The 15,231-nt window shown below is 47.2% G+C and overlaps 2 protein-coding genes across 8 annotated transcripts in view; one reads left to right on the top strand and one right to left on the bottom strand.

Moving 5' to 3' along the window:
- KDELR1 (KDEL endoplasmic reticulum protein retention receptor 1) overlaps positions 1-15,231 on the top strand; it is a 124,016-nt gene that overhangs the window by 37,963 nt on the left and 70,822 nt on the right. For 2 of the 5 annotated variants that reach the window (XM_082197138.1, XM_082197140.1), the window contains exon 3: positions 7,141-7,204. The exons of the other annotated variants lie outside the window; for them this stretch is intronic. The gene's annotated coding sequence lies outside the window, so the exon portion shown is untranslated. The remainder of the gene's footprint in view (positions 1-7,140; positions 7,205-15,231) is intronic. 5 annotated transcript variants of the gene reach the window in all.
- GRIN2D (glutamate ionotropic receptor NMDA type subunit 2D) overlaps positions 8,286-15,231 on the bottom strand; it is a 59,053-nt gene continuing 52,107 nt past the window's right edge. For all 3 annotated transcript variants that reach the window (XM_082196892.1, XM_082196891.1, XM_082196890.1), the window contains 2 exons: positions 14,200-14,432; positions 8,286-11,458 (listed from right to left, as the gene is read on the bottom strand). In XM_082196892.1, coding sequence (XP_082053018.1) covers positions 10,016-11,458; positions 14,200-14,432 — 1,676 coding nt within the window. In that variant the 3' untranslated portion in view covers positions 8,286-10,015. The remainder of the gene's footprint in view (positions 11,459-14,199; positions 14,433-15,231) is intronic.

A 15,231-nucleotide genomic window follows, 5' to 3' on the forward strand; every position in this document is an offset into this window, starting at 1 on the left:
ATTAAATTAGTGCAAATGTGTAATTCAGCCGGAAAATATGATTAACAAGACGCTGGGCCAGGAGGAAGGGGAGGGGGAGAAAGAGGGAGGGAGGGAGGCACAGGGCCAAGAGGAAACTGACTGTGCTGTCACACGCAGGGGCAAAATATGCTAGATCACATTAGGACAGACACGCGGCCTCTATCTATGCATGCACACGTTCCAAGCTGCATACTGGAAAACACCGCAACCAAACTTTCCCATTGCCTTAGGCGGTATCCTTCAACCCTGGCCTGCATTTCCAGGCATATCTGTGGGGGTATCATTTCATTTCCCTTCCTGTTCTTGCTATTATTCCGGGCTGTCTGCAGATTCAGGCAGGCAGACAACCAATATGAGCATCTGTGCTTTTGGTGCAGATAAAAAGTCGGGGGTGGGGGAGGATAAATTTTCCTAGCTAGCAGATAGGGAGGTGGGGTGCTAAAAAAACACATTTTTCATTTTATTAACAGAAAGCAATGGCTCTGCTGCTTTTTGCAGCGAGGCATCTGGACGAAGACGGATAATGAGTTAGGCTTAATCCATCCATCCTATGGCCTCCTCTGTTGCCAGTTAGAGAAGCGTTTGGTGCCCCCTTCTGACCCCTGCCTTTCCTTGGGTCCCTTGATGCGTTCATCTTCTTGATTTATGCTTTCCACATCCCCTTTTTCCCCACGTGTACAGACAATCACAAGGATGAGAGGGAGAGCCAGATCCTAGGGATCCTAGTGGTTATAAGCTATGAGGAGAAAGAAAAAGTGGGGAGCTGGGACTGCTGCATTCTTAGGGAGAAAGTAGCTTTTTTGTGGCCACCCACTGGTCTAGTTCAAATGTTGAAATATGGTTTGGCGGTCAGGGCCTCAGGTTGGTGCACTCTATTTCCTTCCTTCATTTCCGTATTTTGCAATATTCTCTGTCCTGATCAGGCAAATGATGCCTATTGCAAGCAGTAGTTTTCCTTCAAACAAAAATTGGAACTGGGATTTGTGGTTGCTGTAGTTTGCCCAATTCAGATTTCATGGCAGGCAATAGTGCAAACTAGGAAGTGAGAGAGGGAGTTGGGACACTGGATGAGAAGAGAGGGCAGAGAGACATGAGAGGGCAACCCCAAAGCATGGTGGGGAAACTGCAGTTTGGTTGTACCATATAAACAGGGCCACATTTAAAAATGCTATCCTTTGGGATATAATACCAACACAAAAGACCAACAATTATCATGTCATGAGCTATTCCTATATTATAGGCGAAAATGCATTTCCAGTCCCAAATGCTAGACAGAGCAGGACAGAGTTTAAGTGCTTTCTGAACAACAACTGGGACTAGTTTTCTTCTTCATTTTCTGTGCATGGAAATGTGGTGCAGTGGTTACAGTTTCAGACTAGTACTGGAAAACCTGGGCGTGAACTCAGCCATGAAGCTTACTTGGTGACCTCTCAGTGAGTTACTGTCTGTCAGCCTAACTTACCTTGCAAGGTACAGTGTGAGGATACAGTAGACAGAGTAAAACCCTGCCCTGAGCTCCTTGGGGGAAGGGCAGGATAAAATATAAAACAGATCAATATACCAACACCTTAGAATGCTTCAGGAGAAGCTTTTCCCATCACTGCATCTCCATGCTTGGAAAGTTACAGCTGGTAAAACGCAAAAATCCCTGCTAGGAAAAAAAGTTGGAATTCACTTTGAAAATAGAAGAGATTGAGGCTGACAGCCTGGACTCTGAGATTCCACCTTGCTCTCAAGCCAGGGAATTAAATGCTACATCTGCTGAGGTTCATCCTCCTATCCAGTCTCAAGCCTCCAGAGATATGGCTTAGCTGCAAGGCTGGATTAAGGTAGTTGTCAGCAAACTGCAAACACATTTGTGGGGTGTGTGTGTGTGTGTGTGTGCGCCAATCTTGATAAACAAACAAACAAAATACTGTGGGCATGTGTACTTAACTCATCACTGTTTTTACTCACTTTCTGCCTTTGACCCGTCACCAGCTCTCAGCCTAAAATACCTCAATGGTTGTTGTGAAGATTTAGGTGGTGCAAAATGACTGCAAAAGGGAACTTAGTGCTTGTATCATAGACATCAAATGTTGGTTCCTTTGACTAAACTGATGCATCTTTGTTCAATAAGGGGTTGTGTTTTTCTGCACACACGTCCTTCACAGATTAATTATTACAGCTCCGAGGCTTCAACCACTTTTAGTCTGGTTTGATTATTGAGTTTTAGACCCCTATGTTCCTAAAAAACAAAACAAAACCTTTTCCCACTTTCCAGTGGTCTGCACTGGTTATAAACATGCCTAATCAAAGGTATCTCCATCAAATAATATTTAAAACACACCTTTAGCAATGAGTTTCATTGGGCATTCTGGTACAGTCATATTCTTTCTTTCTTCTTTCTTTCTTTCTTTCTTTCTTTCTTTCTTTCTTTCTCTCTCTCTCTCTCTCTCTCTCTCTCTCTCTCACACACACACACACACCCACACACCCACACACACCCACACACCCACACACACACACACACACCCATACACACACCAACAAACACACAAACACTACTTACAAATATATATTCCACACACACCCATTTCCACTTCTGCCATCACTGCATTGCCTTCTTTAGCCCCCAAATCCCCTCTAAACCCCCCCCAAAGGTGCATAGGCAGCCACCTTGTAGAGTAGAGAGCCAGTGTGGTGTAGTGGTTAAGAGCAGTAGTCTCCTAATCTGGTGAACCGGGTTCACCTCTCCGCTCCTCCACGTGCAGCTGCTGGGTGACCTTGGGCCAGTCACACGTCTCTGAAGTCTCTCAGCCCCACTCACCTCACAGAGTGTTTGTTGTGGGGGAGGAAGGGAAAGGAGAATGTTAGCCGCTTTGAGACTCCTGAAGGGGAGTGAAAGGCGGGGTATCAAATCCAAACTCTTCTTCTTCTTCTACCCTCTAAAGTGAAGGAGAGAGGGCTACTTCTCAGCCAGCAAGTGTGGAAGCGGGGGCCCTTCTGACTTCTTGAAACACTCTGCAGAGTAATATGAAACCTGTTTCCCCTTCCCTTCCCCTCCCCACCCCCAACTTCTGTAAAATATTATCTTCAGTCAGGTTGGTACCCTGAACATTATGATTTATAACTTCTCTTCCCAAAGGACTAGGGATGTACTTTTATTTGGGGGGGGGGGGAGTTCAAACTCTGTGCTGCCTTGCAGACATGGGCCCCGGTGCCATTGTTCTAATGGCACCATGGATAATCCAGTCTTGCTTGGTTGCAGGGGGTTGGACCAGATGACCCTTTGGGTTCCTTCCAACTGTACAATTCTATGATTCTGCCAATGCTATGTGTTGTTATAGGTTAAATCAACACACTCAAGGTATACAGTGGAGTACCATGTACTGTAAGAGGCCGGACTGCATTGTTAAGGTTTTGGAAAATCTTGTTTATTAGGAATGGGCCTATCACTGGGCAGGTTATGGATGGTCAGGAACAGAATTTTAAAAAATATGTTGCTTGATGACGGGAAAGGTCTTTCCCCCACTTCTGTTGGAAGGTGACACCTTGGCAGGGAAAGGGAAACCAGCAAGTTTGAACTGGAACAGCGACAGGGCTTATCCATACTTAGCTCTCTCCCCGCTCTTTACAGGCAAGGTCTGTACTTTAAAGCTACGTGTCTAGGCATCATTATTTTTGTTCCAGAGCTTTCCCCTGTGAAAACCCACTCTTTAGCGCTCAATCGTAGCAAACCTCAATCTGCTGTTTATTCCAATTAAGCGCTAAAGAGCAGTTTTTCATGGGGAATCTCCATGAAAGCTCTAGGGCAAAAGGTAAGTGTGGAAAAGCCCTCAGAGAGAGCTGTGAGATTTATTTGTTTTTTAAAGCTGGGGCATGGCTAAGAGAGGTACAGTTGCTCTTTGGATATTTCATGCCGAATTGGTGGTAGAGCGTTCATGATAATTTGTGCTCATGATGCTATCAGGGTCGTCATGCGTGATCCTGCTTTCGATACTATTTATGCCTGCAAAAAGTTCTGGAGTGGTCATATTGCTTCATTTCCAGTCACTGCATGCCCTGTAACATCCTGCTGAAATCTCATAACTTTATTCCACAAATCTGGTTAATTTTTGTCCCACTTCTATTGCTCTGTAGCCCTTTCAGGCAGCCATAACACTGGGAAAGCATCACAGAACAACCAACAAAACAGACAAAATCCACCGTTAATTTACTATTATTGTGTTAAGAACATGTTGCAGAATACATCCACAATAAAACACGAGTCTGGAGGGTCTGCTTGCATACTTATAAACAAGCAGATGTTAAATAGATGTCACAAGTCTCCAGCGCTGCCTTGTCTAAAGCAAGCCACCCTATGGCTCTTCCTCTAGACTTCTGAATGGGGACTTGGAAAACATTTAACCATAAAGTTTTGGCACTGAACAGCTAAAAATTCCAGACTCCATATTTTGTGCCAAGGAGAGCCACATTAAGAAAATCTGGTATTATCTTTGCTTAGTTTTTGGGATGAAGTGCCAAACTATCCATGACATTAATCACATGATTTGCCCCTGAGTGCATGATTTTTCTTTCAGAAATCAAGACTGGGACTCTGGAGAGTGGGGCATAAGTGCTGTTTAGCTCACTGCAGTCTCCATTGGAAGGGGGGAGGCATGGCTGCAATTTACATGAGTGGGGGAAGGCCTTGCAGGGGCCCAATCTGCATTGAATTGCAGTGGAGGAACTCCTGCTGGCTATTTATGAAATAAAAATTGTGCACTCAAGGACAAACTATGTATGTGATCAACACCACCTATAGTTTGGTTCTTAATGTAAGCAAATTACCTGCTCCTTCTTTTCCCTTGGTTCCTCTTCTTATTTTTGTTTTCTGCTGTTTTGTGAGATTGAAACAAGGCCGGCGGTTTGTTAGAGGGAGGTGGGTGAAGAGAGGATGGGGGGAGCTTGCCTTGTTTTTTGTGACTCATCAGTATAGGAAGAAAGGAATGCAAACCTTAAATAAGAAAGCGTCCCCAAATATGCACACACGCAGAGAAACCACACTGGGGCAAGGTCTGAGCGGGATTAAAAAAGCCTTTATTTCTTATGAACGCCCTAAAATAGTATCGAAAACCCTAGCCCCTCCCCCCCATCCGGATGCCTGGGTCCCTGCCCCACCCAAACCCTGCCCCATTCTGTCGTGGGGCGCTGCCCCATGGTCCCACTTCCCCACCCCACCCCAGCGAAACCCCACCCATTCCAAGAAAGACCACCCCCACCCACATAGCCCGCTCCCTAAAACAGCAGTTCTAAAGTTATTACTAAATTGCCCCCCCAAAATAGGAAAAGGGACAAAGAGACACAAAGAGAGAGAAAGAGAAAGCAAGGTTGGGAGTGTGAGTCTGAGGTTATTATGGGTTTATTTATGGTTGTTAGTTTACTTGTGAGGGAGACTGCATGTGGTCCCGATTCTGCACATGTAGTTGTATCTCAGTGTTCATTTATTGGAGGTTTGGGGGGTGCACCTCTTCTGTGGTGCATTTTATGTCACACATTTTCATGTATGCTACAGTTCCTATGGCCGTGTTGGTGGGTCCTGTACACACTTAGTGAAATCTTTAGCAGATTTTGCTTACAAAAGATGCGCATCTCAACATACACATTGCCCTTCCTGGTGCCACCCTTTGCTGCTATAGACTCAGGGGCCACTTCACACGTGACGTCGCTTCCTAAACCATTAGGCCCACAGCCCTGCCACAAGGCAAGCAATGGTGTTACCCTTATCTCCACGCCGGGGAAAAAACGTCAAGTGTGCCGCAGTCCTGGCACGGCTGCTTTTTGCAAACGCCTCTGTCGGTGTGATTTGTATACATGTGTGATTGTGGGTTCCTTTGAAATGCTTGTGTGGCTTCAATCCTGCCTACCTATATCTGAGATGGAGGCTGTGTGCTTGCAATGTTTGTTTGTTTGTTTTAAAAAATTGTGGTACCTTTTTTTGCTGTGCAAGCTCCATTAAGCGGCACATTAAGTCTGTTTTGCGCAATGGTGGGTTTTATATGCAGAGGCTCGTTTCTCTACCTGCAGGCGTGATTGTTTGGTGTGTGCTTGTATGCCTTTGTGCTTGACTGTGGCTGTGTGATTGGGAGTGTGTTCCCCCTCCCCTCCCTGCAGTTCACTGTTGGCAGTGTGTGCACCATTTTGGGAGTGACCGTATGTGACTCTGGCACCTGGGACCATGCCACTCTTCTTGCCACTGTATTGGATAACTTTTAGAGTTGCGAGGGACTCTAGAGACCCCTGGATCCAACTCCAGCCCTGAGACAGGACATCCTGTACACTTAAAGTCTCCTCAGCAGATAGGAGACCTGCTGGCTTGTTTGGTGGCTGAATAATTAGGGGTGTGCCAGCACCAGCTGGTTTTCCCAGAAGCGGTCTGGGCCTTATCCCAGTACTGCCCCCCTCATCAGGACTTCATTTCTGGACTTTTTTCGCAAACATGCTAGCACCTCAGTAAAAAAGAGGATTCAGTGGTTCCACCAGAGTTCCCTCACAATTCCTGTGACCAGACACGGTGAGGATCTTTGCTCCTTTCTCCCTTTGCAGCTCAGTAATGCCAGCCTGACAGGATGTGGCCAGATCTATACACTTAAAGCTCATTGTTTTATGTCCTCTCCATCTGCTGTTCTCTCCCTCTGCTTTCCAACGCCTTTTTAAATATTTGAAAACTGTCAACATCTCTCTCTCTCTTCCCCCGCCCCCTTCATCTTATTTTTCTCGAGGCTAAACAGACCCAGTTACTTCAGCATCTCCACATATGACTTGCCTTCCAGACCTTTGATCATCCTTGCAGCTCTCCTCTGAATCTTTTTCAATTTGTCAACATCCTGCTCGAACTGAGGTGCTCAAAACCAAACACAGCACTTCAAACGAGGCCTTGCTGAGCACAAGCCTCACTTGGCTAGGGGAGGATGGATGAGAGGAGAGGTGCTGCTGCTTTACTGGGTCAAAGTGGTGGCCGGGACCTGTGTCTGCTCTGTGGTCCATTGAAATTGCGTGCCAGGGTAGCTGCTGCACAGTGCCGAGGAAAGCTGACAGATTAAAGAAACAAGTGGCTTTCTTTGCTTTGTTGCTTCATTCTGTTTCTGCTTTTCACAGAGAGAGAAGTGCCACAGAGCACTTAGAGACCACCCTCTGGGCCCTGGAGATGCCTACAAATCTGGTAAGCCCAGCCTCACCTTGTGGCGTCCTTTGAGCAGTCTAGCACTTTGGCAGGGTCCACCAGCGTCAACTGGCTGGGTCTGTGGGATGACATTTTAAACTTCCTGCTATGCTGCAACAGGAGCACTATGGGAAGTTTAAAATGGTGCCTTGTAGATGCTTGTGGCTGCTAAGGAAGCCTATGGCCACCAATGCACGGCCCCTGCCCCAGCAGAGGACACTTTGTTGAGGGCCCTCTAAAGCCTGTAGCCAGACCTGCCTTCAGACCTGCTGAGCACTTCAAACTGATCTTGCAAAAATTAGATTTGCAGAGTGCAACATTCTGTGCCTAACACCAAATTGGCACTTGCCTGGAATTGTAGCACACACAGCACTGGCTATGTCTCCGAGAGGGGCTGGGACTGGTGGCACACAGTCTACAAGCCACCCGTGGCCCTGGCAAGGCTTTGTTTCATGTGCATGGTCTTTTTGATTTCCCTAGAATCCTCATTTTCAAGGTTTCTGGAGAAGACTGAGAGCCTTGGGTAAGGGGCAAAATGACATGACTGCTTCATGCCATGACCCTTGTGTTGAAATGTGGGTTGTGCCAAATTCCCATAGAGCAGGGGCAGGATGAGAAAAAGAGTGCAGCACAGGTGGAAGGAGAATGCTGAACATTTTTCCTGCCCGTGACCCTATTACCACCACCACGTCTCCTGAGCTGCCTTTTTCCTGGTAGCTATTACTTCTGGTTTCACCCCATTAGGGGAACACTGCTTATGGAGAAGTGGTTGTGATGTTGGACTTGGCAGTGGCCTGGTTGTATCAAATGGGTTTGCTGCCTTCAACTCTAGTTTGCCCCCAAAACTTGAGTTAATCTGTAATGCTGCCCATGGACTTTATGTTACTGACCTCTGCTTTAGGGAACGTTCCAAACATTCTAGAGATGAAATATAATAAAAGAATACCCTGTTCTCCCTTTTCTCTTCTGGATTCTTGCTGTCTTAAGGTTTAGAACCATGCCAAGATTCCCATCTTATCTACTAACCATTTATATTCCTGTCTTCCATGAGTTTTGTCTCATTGTTGTTGTTTTCCCCCCCAAAAAGAAATAGCTCAGTTTGCCAATTAATAGCCACATCATGTTGCAGTGGATCTCAAATCATTTGCAAGCTGAGTGAAAAACTCTTCCTTCAGACCTGCTACTTAAGTACACTTGGCTTCTCATATTTGCAAAAGTTTCTCCTAGAAACTTGCAAAATTCTAAGGCTGGGCATTTTCCAGAATAGTGCAGAGACTGGGCTTTCAGCTGGCTTTAAGGTCCGCCTTCCCACTCATCAGCAGTCTCCAGCAAAAGGAGAACTTGTGTATCTTCTCTGTGGAAAAGTGCGCAAGATGTACCTGCATTGGGAGCACATTTATCTTTCCCTGCAATGGGGGATGCACAGTTCCCCCCTCAAGCAGGAAGCATGGAAATAAGTTTTATAATCACTCTCACATCCAGTGTTCCAGCTTCCCAGCTTAGAGCAACCAGCATTAAGATGGTGTGTGGTAATTTTGGTGATGAGAATATACAGTATATTATCTGTTGAATGAGGTTTTTATTCTATTAGATTTAATTTTGTTTGGTTTGAAGTGCAGGTGCCCTTTCAGTCTATATAGTCATGTTTTCTGTCATTTTCTGCAATAGCTCTCTTAATACGGAGAGCTTTGGTGCACTGATGTAGGATGTGTGAAACACACACTTTCAGTCATGGGACTGGTTTGTCTATGTGGTTTGGGGGGCAGTGATTGCTTTTGCCCATTACAGCGCACAGGTGTGTGTGTGTTTTTTCATTTCAGCATCCATGATGTTTGCATGTGTTGCTATCTCTATCAGAATGGGTGCATGATTGCAAGATTAAAGCAGGGGGGAAGGAGAAAGAAGGTGGTGGTTAAGAAGAGCAAAGAAAGCAAGAAGGGAGAAGAGGGAAATGTGCAGGGGGGGGAAATATCACAGTTTTCTGTTGAACAAAATCACAGTTTTGTCTCCTAACATCCCCTCCCACCCAGAAGTCCAGACAGTTTTGTGGTTATTGTTGTCCAAGCCCCTCCCCACCCCCTCCGGAGCCTGACTGATGGCACTTCCCCCCTGCTGCCAGTCTACATGGGGACACAGACTCTCTCCAGGTTCATGATTGGTTCATTTCATTGGCACTCTCTCGGGTTTTGTTCAGAGAGTAACAGCCCTGCTGTTGCAGTAGCCAATTGCCCCTGGCCACAGGAACCTACCCCATCGATGTGCCACAGGGTGGCAGAAAAGCCCTTTTTCTGGATATAAAAGGTCTGTTATGGATACACAGGAGAGACCAGTTCCCCTCTACCCCCTGCTGTAAATCGGCTGGTGGATGGGACTGGGTGTTTTGTCACAGGGAGCTATTCTGGTGGCACTTGGGGTAGCAGTCTCAGGGTGTTACCCCTCTCTGACATATCATCTCCACTCCCCTGGGTTTTTTAATGGGATTATTGGTGGTTCCAGTCCCCACTGTTTAATCTGTGATACTCTTTTGGTTGAACACTTCCCCTTTTCTGTGGCAGGGAGATGTGGTCCTATCACATATATTCCTGGTGGCATGCCCTTTGTCTTGGTGGGTTCACTTGTGGCACTGTTCTGCTTCCCCCTCTCTGCAGTCATCTTCATGGTCCTCCCTTCTTTCCATTCGGTTGAACCACAGCGCCATCTGCACCACCTCAGTGCCCACTGTGTGAGCTCAACTACAGCTCAGTCTTTTTTTTCCTGCTGTCCCATCTGAAGCCTCTTTCCCCACCCCACCCCCACCCCACCTGTTGCTGGTCATACCTCTGACTCCAGGCTAGAGAAATGGGCAGAACCACGGCGGGCAAAAAGCTCCCCGCTTCTGCTCACCCGGCGTGGCAGCCACTCCGGCGAGAAGCCGCCCTGGTGTCGATGGGAGGCCCCGCAGCGCACCATGTGGCAAGAGCTGAGGTCCTCCAGGCTACGGGAGGTGGGATGTAGAACTCCGCCAGCTGGCCCCAGCTCGCAGGAATGGTGATGGCAGCGTCGGTGAAAGCCGTGGCGGTGGCGAGGAGCCAGGCATCCATACAGGCTACAGTGGCGGTGCTCCCAGTCCAGCCGGCGTTCCAGACGCTCCTCAGAACAGCTCAAGTAGCGCAAAGCCTCCTTGCGGCATGGTGGGGTGGGTGGCGGGAGCATTTCCAAGCTCAGGCAGTGCTGGCAGGGACCGTGGCATCCGTGGCACTTGGCCAACTTGTCGGCTGACCAGTAGTGCAGGGGCTTATGCGTGGCAAAGAGCTGCCTCTCTCGGGACGGGTATGTGCAGAAATAATCCGGCGACTGGTACCAGCAGCTATGCCCGTCACTGTCCCTCTCACAGATGTCAGAATCAGAGTCAGAAAAATCCACATAATGACTTTGGCTGCGCAAGCTGGCACCTACGGCAAGCGGGTGGGAATGACTGCGGCAAATGTGAGCCCGGGAGCTCCTCTCTCGGCTGGATGATGTCGGGCATTTGACTTCTGTCTCGGCTCGAGGCAGAGATGTCTCTTCGGCATGTCTGTAGCGGGAAACAGGTGGGGAGCGTTCATCCTCATAGGACAGCCGTGTGTAGCCATACCGACCCCGTTCTTTCCCAAAAGGCCGACTGCTGCCCCGTTCCAACTCACAAGGGCTTTTGGTCGCATAGCCACTGGAGGAGCCATCATACTTCTTCACCTCTGGGGCTCGGCTTGCCGCTTTCCCGGCTTGGAAACTTTCATACAACCCACGAAGGGATTTGCGTTGCCAGCCCGATGCCACCGGTGGCATGTCGGGAGTTTCTTTCTCACGCACAATGGCAAAATATGAGGGAGGATTTTCCAGCCCCCGGGAGGGTGGTGGCGGAGACAGCTGACAGGGTGCCATCTTTTTGCCACTGACGTGATCGGACAGCCCTTCTGGTTCAATGGGCCCATAGAACCGGTGGAAGCCATCTGAGAAAGGGCTCTTGAGGCTATGGCGTGGGGGTTTGGTTGTGGGGAGCTCTGTAGGCGTCGGAGGGTATAGATCCTTGTAGCAATTGGGACTACGAGCGTGGCGCCACCGTTCCACAATGCGCCGTTCACGAGGCAGGAAGCTAGAACAGGGAAGTGGAGGGCCAGGGGGGCTGGGCAACGCTGGGGCTGCACCTCGCGACGGCCCGTAGGTGTGGTTAAGGATGGGTAGCTGCTGCTGATCTGGGACTTTGGGGTCTTCACTGCTGCAACAGCTGTACATGCCCTGGAGCGAATTGGAGAAAGAGGGATAAATAAGGGGGCTGTTGGAACTGTAGCACAACTGCCAACTGCCAAACTACAGGGAGGAATACTGTTGCTGTAAGACCTGCATGGGAAATATGGTGGGGACCATGATGAACCCGAGTACTAGCCTGGGGGCAGGCTCAGTGCATACTACCCCTCCTTCCCTGGGGGGGTGGAGGGGCGGAGGGGATCCACAAAGAAGAGTGTAAAAGTCATCTGTATTGCATGCTCCTTGTGAAACCCATCAGGACTTCCTCTGTGTGATAAAGTATTGCAGTCATAATGCTCTCTCTTTTTTTGGGGTGCTCTTTTTGCAGTTCTTTATAGAATATCATAAAGAACGGTTTCTCCAGTTCCATGAAAGTGCAGTTACTTTCCAACCCATAGCCTAGAAATCTCACTGGGGGTAATTAGCTCTAGCACCACCTACAACATCACTTTTCTCTGCTCACCAGCTCCTCATGTCACTTCACCCCATGATTGATTTTCTACATGCACCATTCACCCTGCCCCATCCTGGCTGCTGCTACACAGCTCTTCTCCCCTGAGTACAGGTAACTAGTCTCACAGATTCCTCACCCCATTTCTCCGTCTCAGTGATATTCATGGGGTCACAGCCCACACTTTGGAAAACCCTGGAGTGTATTCCTGATGGTATCCCATATCCCTTGATTGTGAAGGACCTCTTGTTATAAGACTGTCTTCCTGTACCAGGGAATGATAAACACCAGGGAACTGGAATTCTTTTCCTCCTATCCTTCACATGCACACAATCTTCCACCCCAGCTGCTACTCCAGATCACTCTCCACCATGGAGAGCCTTCTGCTATTAACAAAGAGTGCATTTCTACCCTGTCTAGCATATGCATTCTCCCACCAGCCCTGAGCCTATCCTTCATAGTAGGTCATTTATTTCAGAGATGGATCACTGTGGCAGTGAATGGAGGGAAGCAGAGAGGAGGATACGGTGAGAGGAGGAGGAGATAAATACAAGTGGAGAAACTGACATAGTGAAGATCAAAAAAGAGACAATGGAAACTCTCCAGGTAGAGGAATCAGAGAGTAGGGTGGGATTTTTGCCACCTGGCTGAGTGATTAAAAGCAAAACAAACTTAGCCTCAGTGCTAGGCGGCAGCAATTTTTAATCTGCATTTAAAGTGATCAACATATGCAAATGAGAACTATAAAGAACTCAATTTGTGCTTTAGCAATGAGAATCTGTTTTGAAAGCCAGGGGAATGGCCTGTTAACGTCATCACTACACTACAAATTTAATCTATTTTGAAATCTCTTAACTACCAGGCTTCCCCTCCTCCTTGTGGAATGTGGTCTGTAGTGTGCCAGCAAGTCTTTGTTAGTCTTCCCAGCCATATCATAGAAATACCGTGCCCCAGGTTTCCCTCTGTAAGCCAGAACCATTTAAAAGGCTTGACACCAGTTTAAATTTGTAGTATAGACATAACAAGATATGATGAGTATGCTCCTCTTTCCTTACCTAGTAACCACAGCCAATCTGGTGGCAGAAAGCAGGGCTTTAAAATAAAGTAGTATGGCTCAAACCTCAACACCCATCTTTAGGAGTTAGTCACTGAGAATCCAGCATAGAAATGAGAGGGATATAGAGAAAGCAATGGAGTCGGACATAATGTTGAAATAGGACTTCCTGCATTTTTTTCTTCTGCAAGTGAGCTACTGGTAGATATCGCATTTTGTTTGATGGATGTAGTAACCAGCAAATAAAATGCAAATATGCTAGTCTCTCTGGTACTGTTCTACTTGATTGCTCAGGTACGGTGCCAACCTCCCTTTTAATTTTTTGAAGTGCAGCAAATAGATTCATTCACCTGAACATTAATTTTTCACCTTAATTTTAAAAGACCGTCAACACAATTTTTTAAAAGTTGAAAAATTGTTCCAGCTAATTAGCTCTGTGCATCCAGCTTCTGCTGCAGACAGGCAGAACTGGTTTTCCTCATATCAGTCCCACAGTGACCCCTACTATTCAGGCTAGGCATGTACAGGTGGTAACCACTTTAGGCTCATCCAATTGACATGTGATCGCTGACACATGGGTCCTTTTGGATCCAGAAGAGGGAAGACCAGGGGCATAAGGGGCCGGGCATGCTGATGAATGCTGTGCTGATGCTGGGAATGGAACCACCACACAGAATGGTCACCACCTGTATGTACACAACCATAAATTAATAGCTAGGGAAAGGGGAAAATGTAGACGGGTGTATACATTATTTTCTGTGTTAAGGTAACCCAAAGTCTGTGATTTGTACTATGAAAACCTGCATATACTGACTTCTTTTGTATAATTTAGTCACAGCAGAATGGCAAAGAAAGATGCAGGCTCTATAGCTCCATCTTTAGACCACTAGAAAACTTGCAGAGACCCCACCTTTTGCTTTTGAGACTGTATAAGTCATTGTCTGCACATACACTTCCATGCTTACCTTCACAGCCATAAAGGCTGGAAATGGTTGCTGCTTTCTGAGGGGAAAAAGAATGGTGAGATTCTAAGGATGCTGATTTCTGCATACAGGTGTCGTGTGATCAAAGATTATTCACAGTCCTGGGTGAAAGGAGAGTGATGTGGAGGGAGGGAAGAGCTTACTCTCTGGACAAAGAAATTGACAGTAATGGATGTGAAAATAGCTTAGTGGGTGAGAGGATCAATGGGCACCCAACTGTCCCTTGCTGATCTTGCAACCTCACCCTGCTGAAGGCGAGCAGGAAGTCCAGCCGCCCTGTATGTCTCATACAGTGACGCAGTTTCCAGTAGATTAGGTGTTCCCAGGCAAAGACCAGCAGACTTAGTCCCATGGCCACCAGGAGCATGTAGAAGACACCCGCCATGTTGTCTATGTCCAACTTGCTACTCATCACCTCAATTTTGTCATTGTGGCAGATCCCTGATAGCCACAGGCGCTCTAGCAGTTCAATCTCATCTGAAACAAAGGAGGGGATGGGAAGAAGAGATGGAACACAAGAAATGTGCCTTTTCACAACCTTCCCTTGGTATGGTCCATTAGACATCAGTCCCAGAAAACGCAGGAGCCCTTTTGCTCAATGGTAGGGAATAGGGATTTTGTTCTGAGGTCTCAAATGAAATAAGCTGTGTTTATCTAGTGACAGTATAGAATCTGAGTGTGGGAGCTTGTGGAGACAGGAGACAAGGGAGCAGAACCATTCTGAGCTTAGGTACATACTTAAAGGTCAGGTATCACAAAGTACTTACCCATTGACACTATTTAATTGTCCTTTCATGCTTAGAGTTGTGAGAGGTTGTTCTCGTCCTGTCTTTCCAGGCATGTATAGGTGGGTAACCTTCAGCATTTTACTGTAACAGCTTCATGGTGAGTACTGGCACCTCTCTCTTTTGGTTTAAAAGTGTGACACTTACTGTAACAGCTTCATGGTGAGTACCAGCTCCTATTTTTCTAGGAAAAAAGCACTGGCCAACATTAAGCCAATTTGCCAGCTTGGACTTATTTGTATCTGCCTATTTTTACACCTCCATGCTGGTGAAGGAAGGCAGGGCTGCTGCACTTTTAATACAAGCACTACAGGAAGAAATCTAGCAGGTCAAGCTCTTGTGACTAGGACTTGTAAACTGGGGCATTTGCAAGGGTGTTTAGTGGCGGAGTTTGAGGGGGAAGCCTGGAGTGTTGTCTCATGGACCAAGAGACATGGATGACAAGGGAGCTGCAGCAGTGACCTACTACACCTACAGCAAATCCAAGCTAG

This window comes from Podarcis vaucheri (assembly GCF_965113315.1).
Source record: "Podarcis vaucheri genome assembly, chromosome: 13".
In the NCBI taxonomy this organism is placed as follows: domain Eukaryota; kingdom Metazoa; phylum Chordata; class Lepidosauria; order Squamata; family Lacertidae; genus Podarcis; species Podarcis vaucheri.